This window comes from Argentina silus, assembly GCF_951799395.1.
Source record: "Argentina silus genome assembly, chromosome: 10".
NCBI classification, from domain to species: domain Eukaryota; kingdom Metazoa; phylum Chordata; class Actinopteri; order Argentiniformes; family Argentinidae; genus Argentina; species Argentina silus.
Genome location: NC_139664.1, coordinates 8,493,133 through 8,516,022, shown reverse-complemented (window position 1 = coordinate 8,516,022; position 22,890 = coordinate 8,493,133). Strand labels below are relative to the sequence as shown.

The 22,890-nt window shown below is 44.1% G+C and overlaps 2 protein-coding genes across 4 annotated transcripts; both read left to right on the top strand.

The window, feature by feature from the left end:
- Positions 1-3,636: 3,636 nt before the first annotated feature.
- LOC310811189 (uncharacterized protein) lies at positions 3,637-12,186 on the top strand. 2 transcript variants are annotated; one of them, XM_083679277.1, is made up of 4 exons: positions 3,637-3,934; positions 4,293-4,435; positions 5,192-7,902; positions 8,194-12,186. In XM_083679277.1, the coding sequence occupies exons 3-4, from the start codon at positions 5,610-5,612 to the stop codon at positions 10,587-10,589; spliced, it is 4,689 nt and encodes a 1,562-aa protein (XP_083535403.1). In that variant the 5' UTR covers positions 3,637-3,934; positions 4,293-4,435; positions 5,192-5,609; the 3' UTR covers positions 10,590-12,186. The 2 variants fall into 2 exon arrangements, with proteins under 2 accessions (XP_083535403.1, XP_083535402.1); XM_083679276.1 differs by having other exon boundaries at positions 3,637-3,938.
- A 1,838-nt stretch (positions 12,187-14,024) lies between these two features.
- dbpb (D site albumin promoter binding protein b) lies at positions 14,025-22,544 on the top strand. 2 transcript variants are annotated; one of them, XM_083679308.1, is made up of 5 exons: positions 14,025-14,536; positions 14,749-15,025; positions 16,652-17,107; positions 19,342-19,622; positions 19,760-22,544. In XM_083679308.1, the coding sequence occupies exons 2-5, from the start codon at positions 14,836-14,838 to the stop codon at positions 19,973-19,975; spliced, it is 1,143 nt and encodes a 380-aa protein (XP_083535434.1). In that variant the 5' UTR covers positions 14,025-14,536; positions 14,749-14,835; the 3' UTR covers positions 19,976-22,544. The 2 variants fall into 2 exon arrangements, with proteins under 2 accessions (XP_083535434.1, XP_083535435.1); XM_083679309.1 differs by having other exon boundaries at positions 14,030-14,536; positions 19,342-19,610.
- Positions 22,545-22,890: the final 346 nt, after the last annotated feature.

Below are 22,890 nucleotides of genomic sequence, written 5' to 3'. Positions count from 1 at the left end.
CCCTGTCCCAACACTACATCAGGACTTTATTATGAAAGTGATGATGGGACAACAAAAAATGATTGAGCAATGAATAATTTTGTTTTAAATAAAACAATTTTGAGTTGGTCAGGGGATCGACACAGCACAAAGATATGTTTTTAGCCAACCAATAGTGTGACTACTGCAAGCACAGGAAGTAGTTGTTTTTTTCATAGAGCACAAATGAATAGAATATGATGCAGGGGTTGCACTGACACAACTGTCCTTCAAAGCCATGTATGGAGATACAAAGACAATACCACAGAGGAAGCTCGTCTGACAATCACCATTTTGTTATATTCCACAGAAGACAAACGATACAAGCCAATGACATTTTCTATAGACACCACAAATTATTGGCTTCTGAAGTCCTGAGCAAGCCAAAGTGTGTGTGTCCAGGGATTTAACTGTACCAAGGCAGTGGCCTACTTCATAGGATGACTCTAATGATAGAGCCATCAGAGGTGGTGGTAAGAAGAGACTATGACTAGGATGCCCTTCCCTCTTCAGAAGAGGACCTTGCTCTATCATAGTAACACACTTTCAGCCATTCTCTGACTATGGGTAAACATGTCATCATCAATAATAACGCTTAACAATACTAAGGGCTATCCTATCCTACATGTAATATCTGTGGTCCATATAATATGGTTAATATATTACGCTATCTCTTGATTTTTGTGTTGATATTGTCACTGACGTGTGAGTACTAATGTGCTGTAGATACCTGGCGTTTAACTTGTGAAAAACCAACAGCAGTTTCAGCACAGTTCAAAACAGAGAGAAACACTGAGACAAAACTCCTTTGCACAAAGCTATCCCCTGATATTTGCACCAGATACAGACAAACATACTCTGTATCATGTCTTCAAGGTTTACATTCTGCAAAAAAGGACACTCACTGGTGATGTTCGAGGCCGTGTGATTCTGAGACTTTTGAGAGAGACTTGTATTTGATCGAGTCATGCAGTATATTGCTTTCAAATGGATGGAGGAGACATCTGACATAATTCAGACTCATGCAGTGCTGGGTTTTGGTTCAGTCAACTCTGAGAGCTTAGAGAGATGATGGCCATGTTGATAAATACAGATTTTCTTTTGACAATCTTCCTATACACAATGCTAAGTCTGTGTTGGTTATTGTCATGATTATGACAAGTGTTATTATTAATAATTATTATAATTGTTGTTGTTATTATTAATAATTATCTTATAGTTATGATGTTGATGTTCTTTTTCTTGGTGGGATTTTAAGTGTTAACTTGTCTTTAGATACCTAACTTTCTCATTACTTTTTTGTTTTGTTACATCTGAACACAAAATATGGGTTCAAACACAGTCTAAATCTTGATGCATGCCAACTTCATGTCATGGGAAGGCATTGAGAATATACCTAATACAAGATTTCTGATATGAGACAATGGCCCAATTCCAATCCTATCTCTAGTGCCTACCCTTAGGCTTAATGTCCCCATGATGATCTGAAATGATTGCATATTCTGATTGCATATTCTCAGTTATGTATAGTAGTAATTCCTCCTGGCATGTTGGGTACATCTCTTCCATTCTAAACTACCAGTTAAGACTCCCAGAGTGTAAATAAGTGCATAAGGATAGAGGCGAGGAAGAGATATTTTTGGGACTGGGCCAAAATTAAGACGTTTATGTGTTAATGCCAACAAGAGATATTTCGATCATCTTGGATGCCACTGCCTGACCCAATAACATCAAAAGGGGTAAACACATGATGTCGTGTGTGTGTGTGTGTGTGTGTGTGTGTGTGTGAATATGAATGTCTTCAACACACATATAGGTAAATGAGGGTATAACTAACTACCTGAATGTTTTGAGTCACAGTGTCTTTTTTCAGGGAATTTGGACAGCTGACCTAGTTTAAGATTTGTATTCAAGTCACAAAAAGTCTGTAGCAATGTCTGTATATCTCCACAAGCCATAACCATTAAAACAGTAATTACACTCTGCCATTATTTTATATATGGTAAACCTGATTTGTGTAGGTATTGTATTTTGTATAGCTAGTACAATCAGAATATTTAATGGGTTGTGGCTCTCTTCTATAACACTTCTATAATTTGAGGCTTCAACAAATTACATTTGAGTAAGCCTATTTAATGGAATATATAGTGCCAGATTCATATAACGTAGTTCTATAATTGATATGCTAGCCTATTATGCGGCAACAGGGATATATTTTATCACAGTAATGACAAATAACACGTAATACATTAGTAAATTAAATTGAGGTAAATGATATGGTGTACACATTTTAATATTATCAGTATCATGAATTCATTTAGATAGACTAACATTTGTATGGAATGGTCTTATATTTACAACAGTGAAATTCATGAATTTGTTTTCATGGCTGTTATTAAATTTCATATCGGCCTCCTATTTCTCCAATGCATTTGAATCCCCTTGGATATACAGCAGTGAACAAACACAGCATTTGTAAAATAAAGTTGGTGGAAAATTTGTCTGACTATGTCCTTACTTTCATCCTACAGTAAGTAACTGTAATTTATGGCTTGCAGGCCCGCTGAATGGATCAATTAATGGATCATTGACTTGTTGACAGGTAAGCTTTATCAATCAATCAATCAATCAATCAATCAAACTTCATGTGTATAGCACATTTCATACACAAATGGAACAATGCACTTTACAGGAAGAATAAATAAAAACACAAGATGATAAAACAAAGGAGGATAATAAAAGTATTACATTAATTAAAACAGTAAAAAACAACAACTCAAAGACTAAAATCACCCTAAGTAAAAGCAAGGCTTATAGGTGGCTTTATAATAAAAGACCAGTGCCAGAGTACCCGAGGAATCTGAATGATCTGACATACACTTTTAGAAAAAATGGTTCCAAAATTCGGCTGTCCCTGACACCGTGTGGAAGAACTATATTTGGGTCCATGTAGAACGCACAGGGTTCAGTAACCAAACGGTTGTAAATGGAAATACGGGAAACCCGTTATTTAAAGCTGAATAACGATTTGGTTCTCGATAGAACCTTTTTTTCCTAGGAATGTAGGCTAAATCCAAATTCAAATGAAGTTGCAGACATATTCAACAATTAGTCTACTTCAACAACTTGCGTTAAGTATATGAAATGTTATGACATCCAAAACACATAGAAAATAAAACGCACGTCACCTAGAACATTGCATGCTCATTGCTTGCTTTTTGACACAATTTTTTAGATTAGGTTATGGGAATGAGATACAATCTCATACATCGCCATAGCAAACACACGGCAGCCATTTTAATGTATCTGGTTGGAGGCTGCTATGCCAGCTGCAGCATGTAGCCAGTAAAATGGCTTCAACCTCCCGTAGAGTCGGAAACAATTTCTGATAAATGTGTATCATTTAGCTGACATTCGGGTGCATATAAGGTTGGCGACTAAGAAGATGCATGTTGCATTAGATGTACCAAATGGAAATTAAAGCAGTTCATTACAACGTTAGCTAACTAGCTAGCTTTGCAAGCTAACCAAAACAACAACTGAACCGCAGGTTATTCCACCCGGAAACATTTCACGGGCCGGAAAGGACCGTTGTTAAGTGAGCACACGTCACTCACTTTTACCCAAAAAAATATCACGGACCGTCCAAAACATTTTAGCCGACTAAAACATCACCAACTCATCAGTGCCAATGGGGATTGATTCTGCCAAATGGCAAGGAAACAGTTGCAGCCTCAAATACTGATTATTTCGAGCGAAAAGAGGCGAGCATTCACCTAGCTCAGCATCAGTGAAAATGGCTATGGCTAACGAGTCGAAAACAGCACGCAGAAATGGAGAGTTAAGCGAATGGTAGCTAGATGGTAGGAAGGCGTGACAGGCCTCATCTATCTGACTGTGGTCTCGAACAGGATGTGTAGGTAAAAATGAATTTTCCGAATTCATTTTACGCAGATGCATGCTCAGTATGTTAAATGCATACCATTTCAAGTATAGTAGTGCATGTTAACTTATGCATGTTTTTTTGATTGCGTGCGTAAACCTGCACGCTGCGAAACTGGGTAAATAGTCAGAAAGAATGTGATGCCTAAAAAGGTGTCAGTTTTACACGCAAGCGTGTCTAAATTCCCAGCTGTTAAACACGGCTGTTACAGTATGTTGCCTCAAGTGAATAGTCCTGCTAAATGCTATTGTCCAGACATTGTTGTAGGTAAACATATTTGCAGTGACCGAAAACAGTTGAGTTGCTGATTCAGAATTTCTGTCCTCCACAGGATTGGCCATCTGCATTAATGTGAGAGGCAATCAAAAGATGCGATTGTGAAATAAAAATCATCTCCCTCCTCCGCTGTCGGGGGAACCACTCCCCCCGCAGCAAATATATTGTTTTGACTCATTGACATGTCAAAAGTCTAAGGTAAGATTTTTCATAACACGGTACTATGGCGACTGCTGGACGCCCAATGATAATTCATAATTTATCACATTTGTGGGGACTGCAGTCCTCATTTGACACGTAATTATAGTTCTGAAGTAGGATATTATTATTATTATTATTAATAATAATAATAATGTTATTAGTATTATTAATGTACTGAAGTAGGATAGTAATAATGACACTGTTATTATTATTAGCCTGTTATTATTAGTAATAAATGATGATCATGTGCTGATGATTTGGTTGTTAACAATCCCCCAAAAATGACCGACTGAATCTTGACCACCACTTTCACACATTGTGTTGATTGATTGATTGATTGAATCTGCAAATGTTAATGTATTCACTTTAAGGACATTTATAAGTGGATATAAAAAAAACAACTAATTCAGCAGATTAATTCAGCATTTGAAAATGTGATGTTGAGCATTCTCACCACTTAAAGTATTCCCTTTTATCTTGAGAAATTGCAAACATGTTCAGCGTAAGTCATAGATGGTTTTATTTTAAATAAAATACTTGATACTTGATTTAAAAAAAAAAAAAAAAAAAAAATGCTGCACAGTGCATACATTGTCTTTGTTGCAAAGCACTCCTTGAATAAGAAAAGAGGCACACTCAATGCCCTCTTCAATCAAACTTTTTTTGGATAAAACTCTAGCATGGAATACAGTTGTAATAATAACCAAGTAATTAACCTTTGTTATGATGTCTTTTAAATTACTTGTTTTTCAGACAGAGGAAGCCAACATCAGCACTTCTCAGAACAGGGGTGAAGAAATTGACTTGACTGAAGGAAAATATGATATGGATGTCAACACTGTGACTGATACAGACAACAAACAGCTGTCAACCGAACTGCTCCCCAATAAAGATTGTTCTGTGCCATTAAACACAACACAATTGCCCCAAAACAAACAGAATCAGCCAAAACAAGACATTTAATCCCATGATACAGTTACATACTGTTACAACAATTTATTTCAGAAAGACCTTTGATACGAATATGGCGCCCAGCTTTTAACATAATATCTAATAAGGATAAGTAGTATCCACATTGAAACGAACTTTAAGGTATTCATCCATCTCGCAGTGAAATATCCCCTCTTCTCTCCACACACTTTCCCAACACACTTGCTCCCTCTCCTCTTGGATGGAGAGTGGGGGCAGTGGACGATCAGGAGGAAGTAGCAGCAGCCGAAGCGCACGAACAGGGGGCAGCAGTGGTAGTGTTATCGGGCGGAGTTCGGGGTCAAGTCGAGGTGACTCAGGCAGTTCCAGGGGAAGTAGTAGCATCACAGGATCCCTCGGTAGAAGTTCATCCGTCAGCAGCGGTGGTGGGATCATTGTCGCCGCTCCTGGCGCTGGAGGTGTGGCCCCTGCACCCCCATGTGCCAGTGAGTGGGAGATGTTCCAATTTGGAAAATACAATTTGGACATTATAGAAATGTTAAGTGGACACCAGGCCCATCAGTTCAAAGGCCTTGGGTTAGAACGACAGCTACAGCATCAACAGCAAGTGCAGCTTCACCAGCACCAGCTTCAACAGCAGCAACAGCAACAGGCCGAGACCTCAGGAGCTCTCCTGTCTGGGCTAGGCCTGGGGCCCCTCCAAGGGTCCAGAAGCAACGCCTTTTCTGATTCTGCCTCCATTTTTGCTAAGATGAGCACCCCACCTCCCCCACCGCTACAGCAACAACCTTCCTCGTCCTCCCAAAGCTCACGCTCTAAGTCCAGCAAAATGAGTAGCAGCAGCAGCTCGAGTCATGTGTCAGGCTACCCACAATTCCTGCGCTCGTTCCACCCAAGCGAGGAGCAGTTACACCCAGGGGTGGGCCGCTTTGAGCACTTTGCTGGGGGTGGCGCTAGTGGTGGGAGTACTGGGGGGTTAGGAGGACTGGTAACATCTGGCCCCCCTCCACCACCCCCTCTGCATCCAGGCCTTTCTGTCCCACAAGCCTCACCTGGCCCTTCCTCCTCTACCCCCTCCCCCTCAAGCTCAGTTGCCAATAACCCCCCCATCAGCAGTGCAGTCACCTCTCTGGGGCACCAGCTGGTTGGGGCTCAGTCTGATGCACGAAGCCTTCACCAACAGTTCAGTTGCATGCTAGCTGCTAATCAGTACTTCCTGTCTGGGGTGCCTGCTAATGCTAGCTTAGAGCAGTTCCTAGTTCAGCAGGGATCCCATAACCACCTTGGGATAGGTTTAGGTCAGACAGGTGTGGAGACGAGCTCTGGCCTTGCTCCGCCTCCAGCTTTGCATTCCTCTCACTCGCATGGCCACTCCCAGCCACAGCAGCAACATCAGCAGCCTCCCCATCAGCAGCAGCTGCCACCCCATACCCTGTCCCACCCCCACTCTCACTCTCACCCTCACCACCCCCTTCATCCAGGTTCCCAACCCTCCTCTCTGGGTGGTTTCGACTTCCAGGGCATCCCAGTGCTCTCCTCCAATCAGCTAGCCTCTCTGATGCAACAGGAAGCAGGGTTGCCCCTCCCTCTGCCGCTTCATCTGTCCCTCTCCAAGGATGATGGGAAAGGGGACAGCAGTGGGGGTGGAACCAGTAGCAGTAGGAGGAAGAAAGCGATGGCTGGCTATCTGCCTCAGAGGAAATCTGATAGCAGCAGTAACAGCAGCAGCAGCCATGGCCACAGTAGTGGGAACCCCAATGCTAGCAGTAGTGCAGGGGGGCTTAGCCATGACCCGACCCCAGGACTGGTTGGGGGTGGAGTTGGTGGGGTTGGCATTACAGGCATGGGGGGGGACCCATCTTCCCTCCTCACCTCCTCCTCCTCATCTTCATCAGTTGTTTCATCCTCCTCATCCTCCGCCCCCTCTTCGACTGCAGCCTCAGTCTTGGTCACTAATGGCTCTCACCTCTCCAAATCTGATAACCTTGGCTCCATGCCACCTGCCCCCACACAGCCTGACGCAGAGCCCCTCTATCATTGTGGAGAGTGTGGCAAAACTTTCACTCACCTCTCCAGCCTTCGCAGGCATCTGCGTATGCATGAATCGACTGCAGCAGGCACTAGCAATAATGCTAACGCTACCCGAAACCCAACTCACATCCAAGCATCATCTGACCCAAGCCTCCCCCACTCCACCCAGGACCTGAACTCTAACCCACAGTCCTCCCAACAATCAACCAATACGGCCCAGGCCTCATCCTCCTGCCCCAGCCCTGACAAGATCTTCCATTGCTCCGACTGTGGCAAGGGCTTCAAGAAAAAGGGGCACCTGCTCCAACATGGCGTCATCCATTCTGAGGAGCGCCCTTATGGCTGCTCGACATGCTCCCGGGCCTTCAACCGCCGTGAGTCCCTCACACGCCATGAGAAGATACATGAGGAGAAGCCATTCCGATGCCCAGCCTGCGGTCGCTGCTTCCGTGAGAGCACTTCCCTGCTCAACCATGCTGCCTCCGGAACCTGCGGCAAGCCAGGTAGGGGGCCCAGACCACGGGGCAGCAAGACAGAAGCTGAGGGGGAGGGCAGAATGGGAGAAGGGGGTGGAGGAGGCAATGGAGGGGGTAGTGGAGGAGTGGGGGATTACCAGAGTGGTAGAGGGGTGATTTATGGTAAAACTGAGGAAGAGGGTGTGATTATTGGGGGTGAGGGAGACCAGAAGTTAGGGTGTGATGGTCTGTTTCAGTCAGGGAGGGGAGGGAATGCTAACAACAGGGACAGAGTTGATGGTAAATACCCCACTGACTACTCTCGGAATCGTTACACAGGCTACCATGATGACCATCGTTCTCAAGGTAACCCGTCCCCATGTTACTCTGGAGCCTCCCCCTGTGGGAGCGGGATGGCGGGACCAGCGCTGAGGAAGGCACCATTGGCCCCAACGCTGCACCCTCACCCTCAGAATCAAACTCAACAACATCACCATCAGCAGCAGCAGCAGCCCCACCTCCCCCTGTCCTCCCTCCTGGATGACTCGGAGGATGATGTCACCAGCTCTGTCAACAATGCCATCTCTGCCATTGCAGCAGCTGCCGCCAACTGCGATCTCAACACCAGTGGGAACAGAGGAGATGATAGGAGGGACATCATTGGGGGGCTGCTTGGGGGTCTTGGCTTAGGTCCCCTGGGCTCCCCCTCATCAACATCTGGCATGGATAAGAACTATAGAGGCGGGGGGAACCAGCAGGGTATGGGTGGTCATATGACCCATAACCACGGTAGTAATCCACAGAACCCAGCTGCAAAACCAAAACGTCCCCGCAAGCCCAGAGCAAAAAAAGAGCCCGGTGCTGGAGGACAGCCCCCCAAACGTAGACAGTACAACCCCAGAGCAACAGGGCCCAGTGGGATCCCACGGCCTTATCTGTGCAGTGTCTGTGGCCGAGGTTTCGCACGCCGTGAGACCCTACGCCGGCACGACCGCATCCACACTGGGGAGAAGCCCCACCACTGCAGTGTCTGTGGGAAGTATTTCCGAGAGGCCTTCCACCTCACCAAGCATCAGACCGTTCACTCTGGGCAGAAGAACTACAAGTGCAGCCTCTGTGACAAAGAGTTTGGCTACGCACAGAGCCTCAAGAGGCATGGGAAGCTCCACCAGAAAGGGGAGCTGGTGGAGGTGCCCACAACACCAGGTGGAGAAAACCTCAACAGCTTTAACACAAACCCTGGATGTGGCATGGGCCAAGACAGGAGCCAGAGCCAAGGAAACACCTCCTCCTATTACTCATATCCCCAAGATGTCAAGCCTCAAGGCTCCAACACCCAGCCCCCGCCCAGACTCTACACCTGTGCGATATGCTGGAAGTCTTTCCGCCATCACTTTCACCTGACTGCTCACCACCAGACGGTCCATGAGAGTGGAGGCGAGAAGCTGTTCTGCTGCGAGGTTTGTGGCAAGGCTTTCGCCTACTCCAACAGCCTCACCCGACACAGGCTGTCACAGCACGGGCTGACCCGCACTGGCCCTGCTAACACACAAGAGGGTGGCAGTGGGCCAGGGGGAAACAGTGGCGGTGCTGGTGTGAGTGGGTCTGCATCAGAGAGTGAAGCTGCCACCAACGCCCTGCTGCAGATGGCTCCTTCTGCTGAGGGCCATGGGGGGCAGCAGAGTCACAGTGTCGTTACCCACAGTCACCAACAGCCCCCACCTCAACCACCAGCTGGCTACCCCCCCCTTTTCTATGATGCTGCTGCGGCCCACTCCTCAGCCTCCAATGTCCCTCCCTACTCTCAGCCCCTGCCCCCAAACTCCACAATCATGCCCCCCCAGCACCAGCATTCTCCAGCCGGGGTGAAAGGGGAACATATTTATCCAGCGGGGTCCAGTAGTCATACACTTCACACCACAGCTCCATTCCAGCCACTTACGGAGCTGCCATCCACTGATCATCATCATCATCACCACCATCATCATCATCATCATCATCAATCACATCACCACCACCAATCACAGCCCCAGACGCAGCAGCACCGCCACCAGAGTATCCAATCACACGATGAGATGGGAAAGCCCAAGAAGAAAAAAAAAAAGTCTGAGGGGAGAGATGGGAGGGGGGAGAAGTGGGGGGAGTCCTCAGGCTTAGTCAGAGAGGATGGGAGAAAAGAGAAGAGAAGGAGATCTGCTTTACGGAGGCAGTTAAGGAAGAAAAAACCAGCCTCTCTCCTCCTGAAGATCAGACGAGGGGGGGAGGCGGGAGGGGGAGGATATGAGCTTGTCACCACTGGAGGGATGAAGATACAGATCATGTCATCTCTCAAAGTCCCAGTCAAACGTTTTGCCTGCCCGATCTGTCCCAATGCCATGTTTGCCCGCCAGGCTGGGCTGCTAGCCCACAGGGCAGCAAAACACCCACCAAGAGTCCTAACTGCTCAGGAGCGACTGAAGTGTGGAGTGTGTGGGAAGCAGTCTCGCAGGCTCCTGGCAGCCTTCAAACACCGGGCCTCTCATCGGGCTCGGGGGTCTTTCTCCTGCAGACGCTGTTCCGCTCGCTTTTGGAACGCCACACTCCTCCGCAGACACAAGGTGTCCTGCCGCCGCAGGGCTAAGGGACTGCCACGAGGGGGTGCTATCACCCTGAAGTCATCCAAGAGGGCAGGGGAAAGTAACAGTGAAGAGGGTCAGGGGGAGATGTCATCCATACAGGCAGTGTACAGATACTGAGCTTTCTGGCATCTAAAGTGGCATTTTAAAGGAAGATTTTATTGATAAGAAAGGGGAATGAGATTCTCAATTTGGTAAATAAGTAGAAGAGGGACTTCTAAAAATGTCAAACGCCTTTAGGAGACTTGTGGAATTGGCTTGGTGTCTGTCTGGACCTAAGCTACTTAACTCCTCACTGACTGTTAGAATGAGATAAAATGAGTGTTAACAACATGAACTACTGTAGATCAACCTCAAAGAATCACCCAGAACTCTTCCGAACTGTATGGGAGGACGTTTGAAAGACATGACTGTTTTCATAGGATCATTAACCCTTAAGTGCATTGACACTACGCTTGGCTGACACTGTGCAGTTATTAGACAAGTTTAAGTGATTTGACCTGCTAATGTATCTCTCTCCCCGGCCGCCTTACTAGCATCCCTGCAATACCCCTCGCTGTATGATAACTCTGTCTCTGCTGTGTACTGTCTTGTTGTTGTTCACTTAGACCCCTTTTGGGGATTTTTTTTTCAATGTAAAAAGTGCATTTAGTAGGAGTAGGGAGAGAGGGGCAAAGACTTTTGGTTGGTAGACAGTCAATTTGTCGGTGCATGTGTGTTCTTTGGTCAGTTTATTGCGGAGGTTGTGAATTCTCTGCTATGTGATGGTTTATTCAGTATATCCCAAAAATGACATGTCGTAAACTAAGGTTAACAAAGTCGTTAAAAATCCCCCTGTGATTCAATCACATCATGAAAAATAAATTAGAGAACATAGATAGATGGGAAGTTATATAGGGACTCAGTTCCTGCCAAAACTAATTAAGATATTAAAGCCTTGCTTATCATGTTCAGTTCATTTCATGTTTGAAAACATGTATAGCTTTTATACCAAGAGATTGAGATCAAGAAAGGTTGAATCAAGTGTACTTGTAACGTATATTATGTTAAATTTTAATCACTGTTGGTTTTTTTTTCTTGTTGTTTTTTTCACAAAGTCCTTTATTTAGCTCTTACTGTCTGTTACTACTTTATAATGGCTTCAGAAGCCGTCGTAGTAGCAAAAGGTTATTACATGTATTAATGTGTGTATAACTCAATCTGTCTACCTGCCAACCGCATATTTTACCCCTTCACTTTTCTGCTGAGTTGCAACCATGTTCATACCCCTGTCAAGCCTTTTTTTTTCTTCTACAGAAAAAACTAAAAATAATAGTTCTAAATGCATTTCTATCACTTTATTTACTTATAACAAAGATAGTTGTTGATTATACTTCAGCATTGAATAAAACTTAAGTGTTCTCATCTTTGTTTTTTCTCCATGTATCATTAAGACTAATATTAATACTCAGAACAGGATACTTCCTGTTAACTTTAATGTGAGTATAGAATATATGATAAAATGTTACCTTTACCAAAATCAGTATAACTGTTTACCGCTGGAAACAGTTATTTCATAGCTTTTGTGCTAGGCATAGTTCATAGGCTTTGTATGGATTTTGGGATGTAATGGATATACCAATAAATTTAAACTTAGCACAACTCTAGTTATCCAACTTATTGGCAGGTTACTCCAAGTTATTAGATATGTTGCACCAGAAATGCTTTCTCTGCTTTCTTTTGGCCACCTCACCAAATAAAGAATCAATGGATGTCTCTGGCCTGCAGTACTATTCCAAATCCACAAGATGGCAGTAGGTGACTCATTTCAGCTAACTGTAGCCGAGTCCTCTGGCCCTTGTGTGGTTGAGTGTGGCAGTCACATGGATTTTACACTGATAGGGGGTGGATTCAAGAGACAGAACGTGCTGTGTCCATGTCTGAGCCGTGTGTGCGCGCGTGCGTGTCAGTGTGTGTGTGTCAGTGTGTGTGCGCGTGCGTGTGAATGAGTGACAAAGCATGTGTGCATGTGATTGTGAGCCTACACTTGTGTTTGACACAAACCCAACAAATCTGAAACATGAATAACACATATACTGTAAAACATTACGGCTAGACAACTGTGCCCAACTACACCATTTATAAAATATGGAAATGATTTTATGATGGGACTGAATGATGTTTAGAGACAGCACTGTCATTCTAGTAGCAGCCATATGCCCAGAGTAGTGATGAGATTCACTTTCCAATCACCCCTCAATGTCCCAAAAAAAGAAGAAGTATATTTTAGATCTCTAAATAGCTGCTCATGGAATGCCCCATCTCTACATGCATTGAGAAACATGTTTTTCATATGGATTGTGGTTGAAGATGCTATATGTCATATTATTTGCTAGGAATCTAAATATTTGGACAAGTTATCACATAAACTAGAGGTTATAATAAAGCCATCCAGTATCATGTGTGACGATGACAAACACATCTGTGTCAAGACATATACAGCAACAGATCTGTATGATGTAGTCTCAATAGTCTTGCAATGTTTCTCAACCTGGAATGAAGGCACTCTTTTAAAGGTGGATCTGCAGTAGGCCTATATGTCTGTAATAAACACAGAGTTGACATGCTTATTATCTTCCAAGTCTACTTTAAAACAATTTAGGCTATATATTTTGCTGCGGGCCTATTTGCTGCAAAATGCAATATCTACATTATAAGCATGTATATTTTCCTCAGATCTGTTTTACATTTTCTCTCTATCTCCGACTTGCAAAAAAAGAAAACAATTTCCTGTGGCGCTTTGGATGTGGGTTGAAATACTGTACAGCAGACACCTCGCGCTGTTGTGTTTCGAATAGGTCTCACGCGGCCGTAGCATGGGGGAATCCGTGGGGCGGGGCGGGTGGCCTACTTTTGTCCAATAGATCTTACTTAGAGGCGGAGACAGATTTTTCTCCAGCCAATCGCACCAAGAGCGGCATGCATACGGGCTGCACCTCCGCGTGCCTGAAACATGTGCGCTCTGAAGAGCTATTCTGCTTTAGGAAGCAACGTGCTGCTGTACTTCTCTCGCCTGAAAAAAGACAGGCACTCACGTTTTTTGTGGATTACAGGCGAGCTGGGAAAACTACACTCGGTCATTGAATGCTTGGTCATTGAATGGTGCAATAATGTCTCCTAATAATCTAATAATAATATAAACCTTAATTTGCCAATAATATGCATTCCACTTCGGCTGTCTTCATTAGTTTATTCCTAGTCTCAGGTGCATGAAAGTTATAGTTACTTTGTTTATCATGAGGATGATGATGAACAGCAACTGATAGTTCATACACTATCCATATGTTTTGATCGGGCTGTCTTGAGCGCACAAACAACTTTGCGTTCCCCTTCGAGGTGTGGCACGAGGGGAGGTGTGTCTCATGAATATTGAACAAATAAGCTGAACATGCCCCCTCGTGCCTCTCGCGCCTTGCCCTATGAGATGTGACGTCACGTGAACTGCCCGTGTTCGTTCCAGCTGAGAGGACAGCCGTCGCGCGGCCCAAATCCAAGCCCGTGCCCGTTCCTCGGTACATTGGCTACAGAAAGTACGAAAGGGGGAAGAACAGCCCCCCCCTCCCGAATGAACGATAGAGCGACAGGACGATAGAAAGAAAAAAGCAATACAGCTTGTCATCCGACCAATCGCGCCGCATATCCACAGCTTTCCTCGCTGCGTTTTTTCTCTCCATTATTTGTTTTCATTTGACATTTTGTAGGAGGACATTGTTTTCTTTGCTTTGCAAGTCTTTTCGGTCTCACATTGAATCGTCTTATTTTTGTGTTGGTCAACTCAGGATATTTTTCTTAAACTTTTAACGTTATTCATTATTTCTGTCGTCGCCTCGGATTTTATTTTGTCCACCTCTGAATTGACCATGGGCACCCGTCATATTCAATTAGTCTGACGTTTACCATTGGTCTCTATCGGTGGAAAACAAGTTGATCTGCAAAGAGGAATTAAAATAATATCGGATTGCACGTAGACTGGAATTATTTTATGAACATGAAACTGCAAACTTCATAGGCTTCATCAGAGGAAAACGGTAAGATTCCAGTTGATCGACTCAGTTGTTAAATTAAGATGATATTGTGAATGTTACTTTCCGAGTTTGAGGCCATAACCTATTTTATTCAGTTTTCCTCATGAGCTTATTATGCATCTCAACAGGTTATTGTAATATTAAATATATGATTGTGGCTGTTTTCTCAATCTCAATGCTATACAGTATGTTTGACTTGTCTGGTCGTTCAACAGTGGTGAATCGTGATCCGACCATCCGAGCAGTTCATCTCGACCCCGCCTGCATCTCAGGAATCGTTCTACGACCCCGTCCGGTCAACGATGTCCAGGCAGCTCACTCAGCTCCTGACCCCGGACCTCCCAGCTGGCGCTAGCCCTCAGTTCGGGAGTTGCACCCAGCCTGCAGGCTCCATAACCGGAGGACATCTCAACTCCATGGCTAGTCTGAAATCCCTCCTGCAGCACCCTATGAAGGGAGACCAGCGTGTCAAAGACTCCTGCGACTTGAAAGGTACAAACTTTTGTCTATTTCATTTGATTTGGTCTGGATTGGCTTGTCACTTTGTAACTAACTATTTACTCCTGTAGGCCATACTAACAATGTTGGGGATGTGGAGTGCATGATATGCTGGACTAGAGTCCTTTTATGTCCACTCACTTTCTCTTGTGAAGCCTATTCTTTATGCATTTTACTGCACCCCTAAGACCAAGCCATAGTAAAAAAGGATGACATCCTTTCTAAGTGACTTTCACCAGTATTGTATCCCCTAGACGCCTGCCTCTATCTTCATTAATGGAGACAGCTGTGTTTTCACCTGAACAACTCAATATCCGGCCCTGCCATTGTCAAGCTGCAGTCAGTGTCTGACTGTTGTTGGAAACAAAACAAAGAACATAGAGGCGTGGTACTTCTGAATCAGCCCTATAGCTTGATAAATGATTGACAGTTGCACGATGCATCATCTGTGCTGCTGTGTGACCAAGACACACCAAGTTCCCCTGTTGATGGACGTTACTTGCAAATGCTGATTCAAATGCTGATTCAGGGTCAGTTCTAAGTTGTTACCTCCAATAGTTCAAGTCAGAACTGCAGTAGGGAGACCTGATCTGCGAACAGAGCAGGATCAAATTCTGTTCTAGAAATTTCCTTGGATAATTCACTCAGACACAGCAGCAAACACAAATAGGGAATAGATAATAATATAAAATGGTAATTCAGTAGATGTTTTTATACAAAGTGAGAGAGGTATTTTCAAGTACTCCATGGAGGATTTTAACTCAAACAATAACTGGTGTTGCAAACACCATGGCCAGTTGAGCCATTGGAAATTCTTATTCACTAACTTTAGCCTGAGACAGATGTAAACAAGCGTAGAAACAGTGGCCATTGGCCAAGATTTCACCCCCAACAGGACAGTGGTGCCATCCCGTGATGCACTCCGACTGTGACCCGAGTACAATATTCTCACATGGATTATAATCGCCGCCCCTACAATCCCCTGTCATATAATTTGAGATTAGCATTCAGATTAAAATGATATATTTTGGTATATTTGATATGCTATACAGCACAAGGCCCATGGTATGGATGCCTGTACTAATGAATTAAGATGTTTATAGGTTTCTCTTCTTTCCAAAGGCATACAGTATGTACTTGTTTAACTGATTCCTATTGCCTCCTGTCCAGTGTTTATAATCCATTCCCAATTCAGTTACCATCTGTTGTGGTCCTTCTGAAGCTGGGACTTTCATTGGTGTCTGTTTGTGCATAGCAGTGCAGCTGATGCGCCCAACTGTCACTCTATTGTATGAACCACCCTCTCAAAGTCCATGGAGAGTGGACATACTGGTATCTCTATGACTGGAAATGTTGCCTTAGGACTACAAAGTCAATCTTAAGGCTATGTTCATAGCTTCTTTCTCTTATTGAGTGAGAATCAAAAGTATGAAATTGTCTCTGGCAGCTCCTTACTAGATGATAACTTGCCATGGCCAAGCCCCTAGAAGCAAGCCTTTGACAAGCAAAACTCTTGAGTGCAGAAGAAACCTTGGTAGGAACTAGTCAACTCCAAGGAACTGTCTATCCATCAACGTTGACTAACAAACATTCTCCATTCTGTTCCCATCTCTCTTGCAGAGAAAGACAGAACCCAGGACATGGATGAGGACTCCATGCGTAATGGTGGAGGAGTGGGAAGCAGTAGCAGTAATGGCTGTGGAAGTGGTGGAAGTGGCAGTGGAGGTGGCAGTGGAGGACCCGGTTTCAACCAGTCTGCATTCCTGGGGCCTCTCCTGTGGGAGCGGACCTTGCCTGTGGATGGTGGTCTCTTCCAGCTGCAGTACATGGACCTGGAGGAGTTCCTCACTGAGAACGGCATGGGCAATATGCACAACAACAACAGCTCCAGCTCCGCCCAGATCCCTTCCCAGAGCTCCCAGTCAGCCGTGCCCAACCAGAGTTCCCAGTGCCCTCCGTGCTCGCCCCCACCATGCTCATCAGCATCCTCCTCCTCATCCTCATCCTCATCGTCCCCCTCGCTCATCGGCCTGGAGGTGGCCCAACCACAGAACATGATTGGAGGCAACGATTATGGTAAGTTATCAGACAGGGAAATGTGTGTGTGTGTGTGTTTGATTGTGGGTTGTAGTGTGTGATGATTCCCTTTGGTTTTATGGCCAGAGGACCATGTTGTGGTATAGGGAACTGAACTGGAAGGAAAGCCGAACTAGACGTCAGAGGACTAAAGTGTGGAATTTCTAATAATATGACAGATACAGTAACATGGTAAATACATATGTCAATGTCCTGAAAGAAAGGACTGCAAAAGATTAGACTGGAGTGTGATTTTTTTGTTTTCTAGCTCTTGCTCCAAATGGTTGAAGTTAGAATTTTGGGAAGGTGAGATGATCCTCCTAGATTGGTACCTATGGACTTCTACCCAGGGTATTTTGATGTGATGCAGGGTTTACAGCTCTTCCAGAGCCTCCATTTGAGCTCATGTTGAACCCTACTCCCGTGGTGACCAAGCATATTTGTCTGTGGAAGCAAATGGAAGACAGCAGGCAAAATAATGGAGCCTTTAATGCAAAAAGTTAACCCGACATGAATAACAAGGAGGGGTTGGTAAAGAAAGGGCAGGAATTTACTGCACATACTGTACATAGCATTCCTATTGAAGTAGGGTACACAATTAGGCATTTTGTACAGAGAGAGAGAGAGAGAGGGAGAGAGAGAGAGAGAGAGAGACCAGAATTACATTTGACAAATGAACCTTGAATTCATGACTAAGAGGTTATGTTTTTCCTGTAGTGTATGTAAACACAGTTCAGGAGAGTTCTACCTGGCTTTTTACTGTACAATAAGGTCTAACTGTACTAAGACAGAGAGGGAGGTGGGGGGGGAGAGAAAGAGAGGGAGAGGAGGTGTATGTAGAGAGTGTTTGTGATCGCGTGTCTTTAAATCTCTCCCCACCTCACACGCTACAGCCATGTGCACGGGTCTGTTCACGTGCAGAGGCCGTGAGTATTGGAGCGAAAGAACAAGAGGCAGGGCCAATGGAGGAGTGGGAGGAGCAGAACAGCAGGGAGGGAGGAAGGGAGGGAGGGAGAGAGGGAGCGAGAGGAAGAGGTTCCTTCCTAGTGCTGCCGATACTGAACTTGAGATGGAATGTTTGATGGCAGATTAGAGAGATATACTGTAGAGATTGAGATATGGTACATAAGCAGGTTAGTACTATAGCGACTGTACTCATGACAGAGGGGTTGTTTTTAAGCTGTAATTGTGTGGTTTGTAACGTATTTGCTACATGATTTGCATCAGTAATGCACTTTCCCAGTTAAGAAGCTAGATTAAACTGCAATGCCATCACATTAAACAATAATCAGAAATGAAACAAAAATAATCAGAAATGTTAACAAAAGAAGTACTGATGAGGACAATTAACAATATATAGGCCCATATATTGTGTGCTTTAAAGGCAATTTTGATACCGAGTTCAACTTAATAATCAAGATATTTTATTTGTAACTATAGAAGGCGGATATAAGACTATAGTGGATCATTGTGATTGTGCTCTGTTCTTTTAGAGGAGGAAGAGGAAGAGGAAGAGGGTGTTTGTACTCTTTATGATAGGGAAGTCAAGCTGCTGGGTGCATTAGGCCCTAAAGGGGGTGGGGTGAGCTATAGGCCTATACTGTCCCCACTTAGGGAAATGGTTTGAAGGGGTGGGGGGAAATGTTGCATAACATTTTCCTCTATATTAGGTTCCATTTTAGTCCTGCATTGGAAGGGCACCTCGAGAACAATTCTATAGGAGTTGTTTTTTGACATGATTTACTGATTTACATGATTTTCACACACAGAAATACAGTAAATGAAAGTCATGTTTAGCAAATGGTAGACACTAGCCTTCACAAGTGAAATCAATAATAGGCATAGTTGCTAGTTCTGTTTATAAGAACAGAAAGTAGCTCCCTGCTACCACCTGGTGGTCAGAATCCATTACTGCAGTCCAACAGCTCTCAATGTACAGTGCCTTGATCTTAGTGGGTTCAACTCGACTAGATTTCATCCCTTTATTGTTGTACTGAAGTTTCCCCCTTGACTAGGTCTCCCTTGATTCTTTTTTTGTAATGATTTCTGGTTAAATTAAGGTTAAACAATCTTGTCCTGACATTGCAGTCTAAATGTTTCCCCCTTGCCCTGATTTGTCTTTAGTACTAGGGGACTAGTAGGGATGATTTGCTAGTACTCACTTGATATCTGATTTGATTTAAATCAAATTTGAATAAAAAAAACTAAACAGCATTTATTCTCTTCTTCCACAGGCAGTCAGTCGAGCATGAACGACCCCTGCGACTCACCCTCTCCCTCCTGCTCCTCCTCGTCCTCCTCCTGCACCCCCCTCATGACCCCTACTTCCAATGGGCCAGATGGGATGGGGGCCTTTGACCCTGACCCTGCTGACGTGGCTCTGTCCAGCGTGCCCGGCCAGGACGCCTTCGACCCCAGGAGGCACCGTTTCAGCGATGACGAGCTCAAACCTCAGCCCATGATCAAGAAGGCCCGCAAGATGCTGGTGCCTGATGACCTCAAGGTTAGTACTCGAGTATGTACCATAGATGACCCTTACCTCTTTTTTTATCAATACTAGATCTGTAAACCTCAATCATTGCAATAGACTAGATACTCAGTACCCTGGTTTTTAGCTTTTGTTTCTCCCTCCTCTGCCTCTCCCTCTCTCAGGATGATAAGTACTGGTCCAGGCGGTGTAAGAACAACGAGGCTGCCAAGCGTTCTCGTGACGCACGGCGTCTGAAGGAGAACCAGATCTCAGTGCGCGCCGCCTTCCTGGAGCGGGAGAACGCCAACCTCAGACAGGAAGTTGCCGATATGCGGAAAGAGCTCGGCCGCTGCCGCAACATCCTCAATAAATACGAGAATCGCCTCTCTGACCAGTGAGGAAGAGGAGGAGGAGGAAGGGAAGAAGAATAAGTTGGATTGAATTGGAGGATTGGGGTGGTTTGGGTGACACGATGGACAGAATGGGGCAATGATGATGACGACGATGATGATGATGATGTTGATGATGATGAATGTATGAGATGATGAGGGGTGACATAAAGAAGCTCAGGTGTTGCGTTGGTGAGGTCTCAGAGTGGGCGGGGTTTCAGGTAATGGGACTGAGAGAGATTAATCAATAGGAGTTTTGCCCCTTTAGACGAGAGAAGGAAAGACGTGACTTTGAGGATTTTGATATTGGAGAATTGTATATTTTTATATTACTGAAGATTAGAGGGGGAGCAAATTTTGGAAATAATTTTTGTATATTTTCTATATGACTGGGAAAAGATGTAAGATATAAAGAGATGGAGGGTTATGACAAAATATCTTTTTAAAGTAGATTATGGAGATGATATTTTAGAGGTGGTCAGCAGTAGATGGGTATTTTTAGACATGATTAAGAGTCAGGATGCAGGAACAGGGGCTGGGAGGCGAGTTGGAATTGTAAAATAGAGAGCAAAAATGATTTTAAAATTGTACAGATCAACATTTCTTTGTGGATTTTTAACTCCAGCACTTAATTTGTTATCTTTGTTATGTTTCTGCCAATGGGGTTTGGGCCAGCTGAGAGAGAGAGAGAGAGAGAGACAGACAGACAGAGAGAGAGAGAGAGACAGAGAGAGAGAGAGACAAAGAGAAACACAGAGAAACACTATTAACACAGCATTATCTTCAGCACCTGTCCTGTTTAAATAACCAGTCTCTGAACATAGTCTACCGCTTCATCTACTCTGCTTAGCAAGCCTGGACCCATGAGTAGTGGGTTAGATGTCTGGGCTTTGGTGCAAGTTCCCCTGCTTTATAGCTGCCCCCTTCTCTATCATATAGAGGAATTGACAGATCCCCAATGGTAATACAGGGCATTTAATCACACTACAGCCAATTCAGGATGGGTTGGATGATTTACTCATATTTGCTGAGCCCTATCTCTGTGTGTGTGTGTCTCTATCTCTCTCTCTCTCTCTCTCTTTTTGGATTGCTGTCATTTCTACCAGTGTAGAATATCTCGCCCAAGCTGGGTTGGTATGATTTTTAGTTGTTCTGTTGCCCCGGGTTACAGAGGCCCTATTTGATCTTTTTCTCTGCATTGTTATGTCATCATCCTTCCTGTGTTTCTATATATGGAACTGATCCGAACCCAAGCAGAGCTGCCCTCATGTTCAACCAATCCTGAAACTGTTCCTGTCACCTCCACCTATCCTGTCGATGTGGTTGTAGGTTGTATAAAGAGTACTTATTCAGACCACAATGTTTTCACGTCCTCTGAAATAGTCCACCAACTACCCAGGAAAAAGCACACGTGTATTACTGTACTATATAAATGATTTTAAATTAGCATTCTTATTATTAACATTGGTAGAAGAGAAATATTGTCTATATTGAATATACCAGTTTGTGTATTTTACATAGGTATATATGAGAAGTATGAATGTGCAGAGATGTGTGTATGAGTGCATATATGCAAATGAATTCCAGGAGATGGGTCTAGTAGTCCCGTTGATTGGAATGGTGTTAAATTCTCAGATTTCTGGGACTAATAAAAAGCCAAAATTTACAATGTTGATTCATGAAGCTTGTTGATACTTTCTGTTTGTTTCACTGACAATTCTATGTCTCTGAACATCGTCTTTGTATCCACATAAACTGTACAGTGGCATGGTACACTATCAACGCACCCTGGGGCACCAAGAGCCCTGTCAAACCAGTGAGAGTGTGCTTCTTTTCCTCAATGACCATGTTAAATAACTACCATTACTATTATTATTATTATTATTATTATTATTATTGTTGTTGTTGTTATGATTATGATGATTGTTATCCCTCTTATTGTTGCTGTTATATATAATTGAATGATTTTATTTCTTTCGATGAACACGATCTGTTGCGTTTTTAAGCATCTTTGATCTCAAACGTTCCTCAGAGAGACTATTCAGATATGAGTACCCCTCGCCGTTGCGGCGTTGATATGTCACTTCCTACAGTACCATTTGCATCCTGTTTCAACCCTCTCCAGGGTTTTCTGGTTTGTTCATCACTCCTACAGACTGTTTTTATCCTGGACTTCTCTGTTCTCAGAGGACGGCCATTTTGGATTCTCTGTTGATCATGGATTCCACAAACTTTGCTGGTTCATCTCATACCTCGAAAGCGAGGGTTGTAGAGACCTATTTACCTATGACTGTACAGTTTTCTGTTATCTAGCTGTGTATGGACTATGCACACTATCCACATGTTTCCTCTTGGTTTTTTGCAGCCTATTTTCACCTCAGTCAGTGACCGTATGCTCTCCCAACTGGATGTTGTCCCTAACTTCCTCCCAGATGTGGTTGATAACTCTTATAGTGACTCTTATTGAACTACAACTACCCTACTGCACCAGTGGTGTCCACTGTTCCCAGCCCACTTAGTGCTGGTGATGGGGATGTAGTCGAGCTTTCCCGAAAACACAAATAAAAGATTGTTCTTACTTAGTGGTTCACTGTGTTTTTTGAGTATTTTATCAGGCTACTCGTTACGTTTTTAGCTGTGTGTGGACGGGGGGTTTACTACATCATGATTCTTGATGATCCGGCTGGTTCCTGTTTGCTCCTGATCAACAACTCCACCATGTTATGTGGTGAAACAGCAGTCCCCTGAGATGGCATGTCTGGCCACCCGATGAGTCTCAGTGGTTATTAATAAAAAAAAAAAAAAACTGTTCAATATGAATGTTCAGACTGCACAAGCATTTTGTCACGGTTTATGACTCAAGATATAAACAGCACATTGCCTAAATGAATTGGGATTCCCCCACTGACAGACAGAGGGGCTCT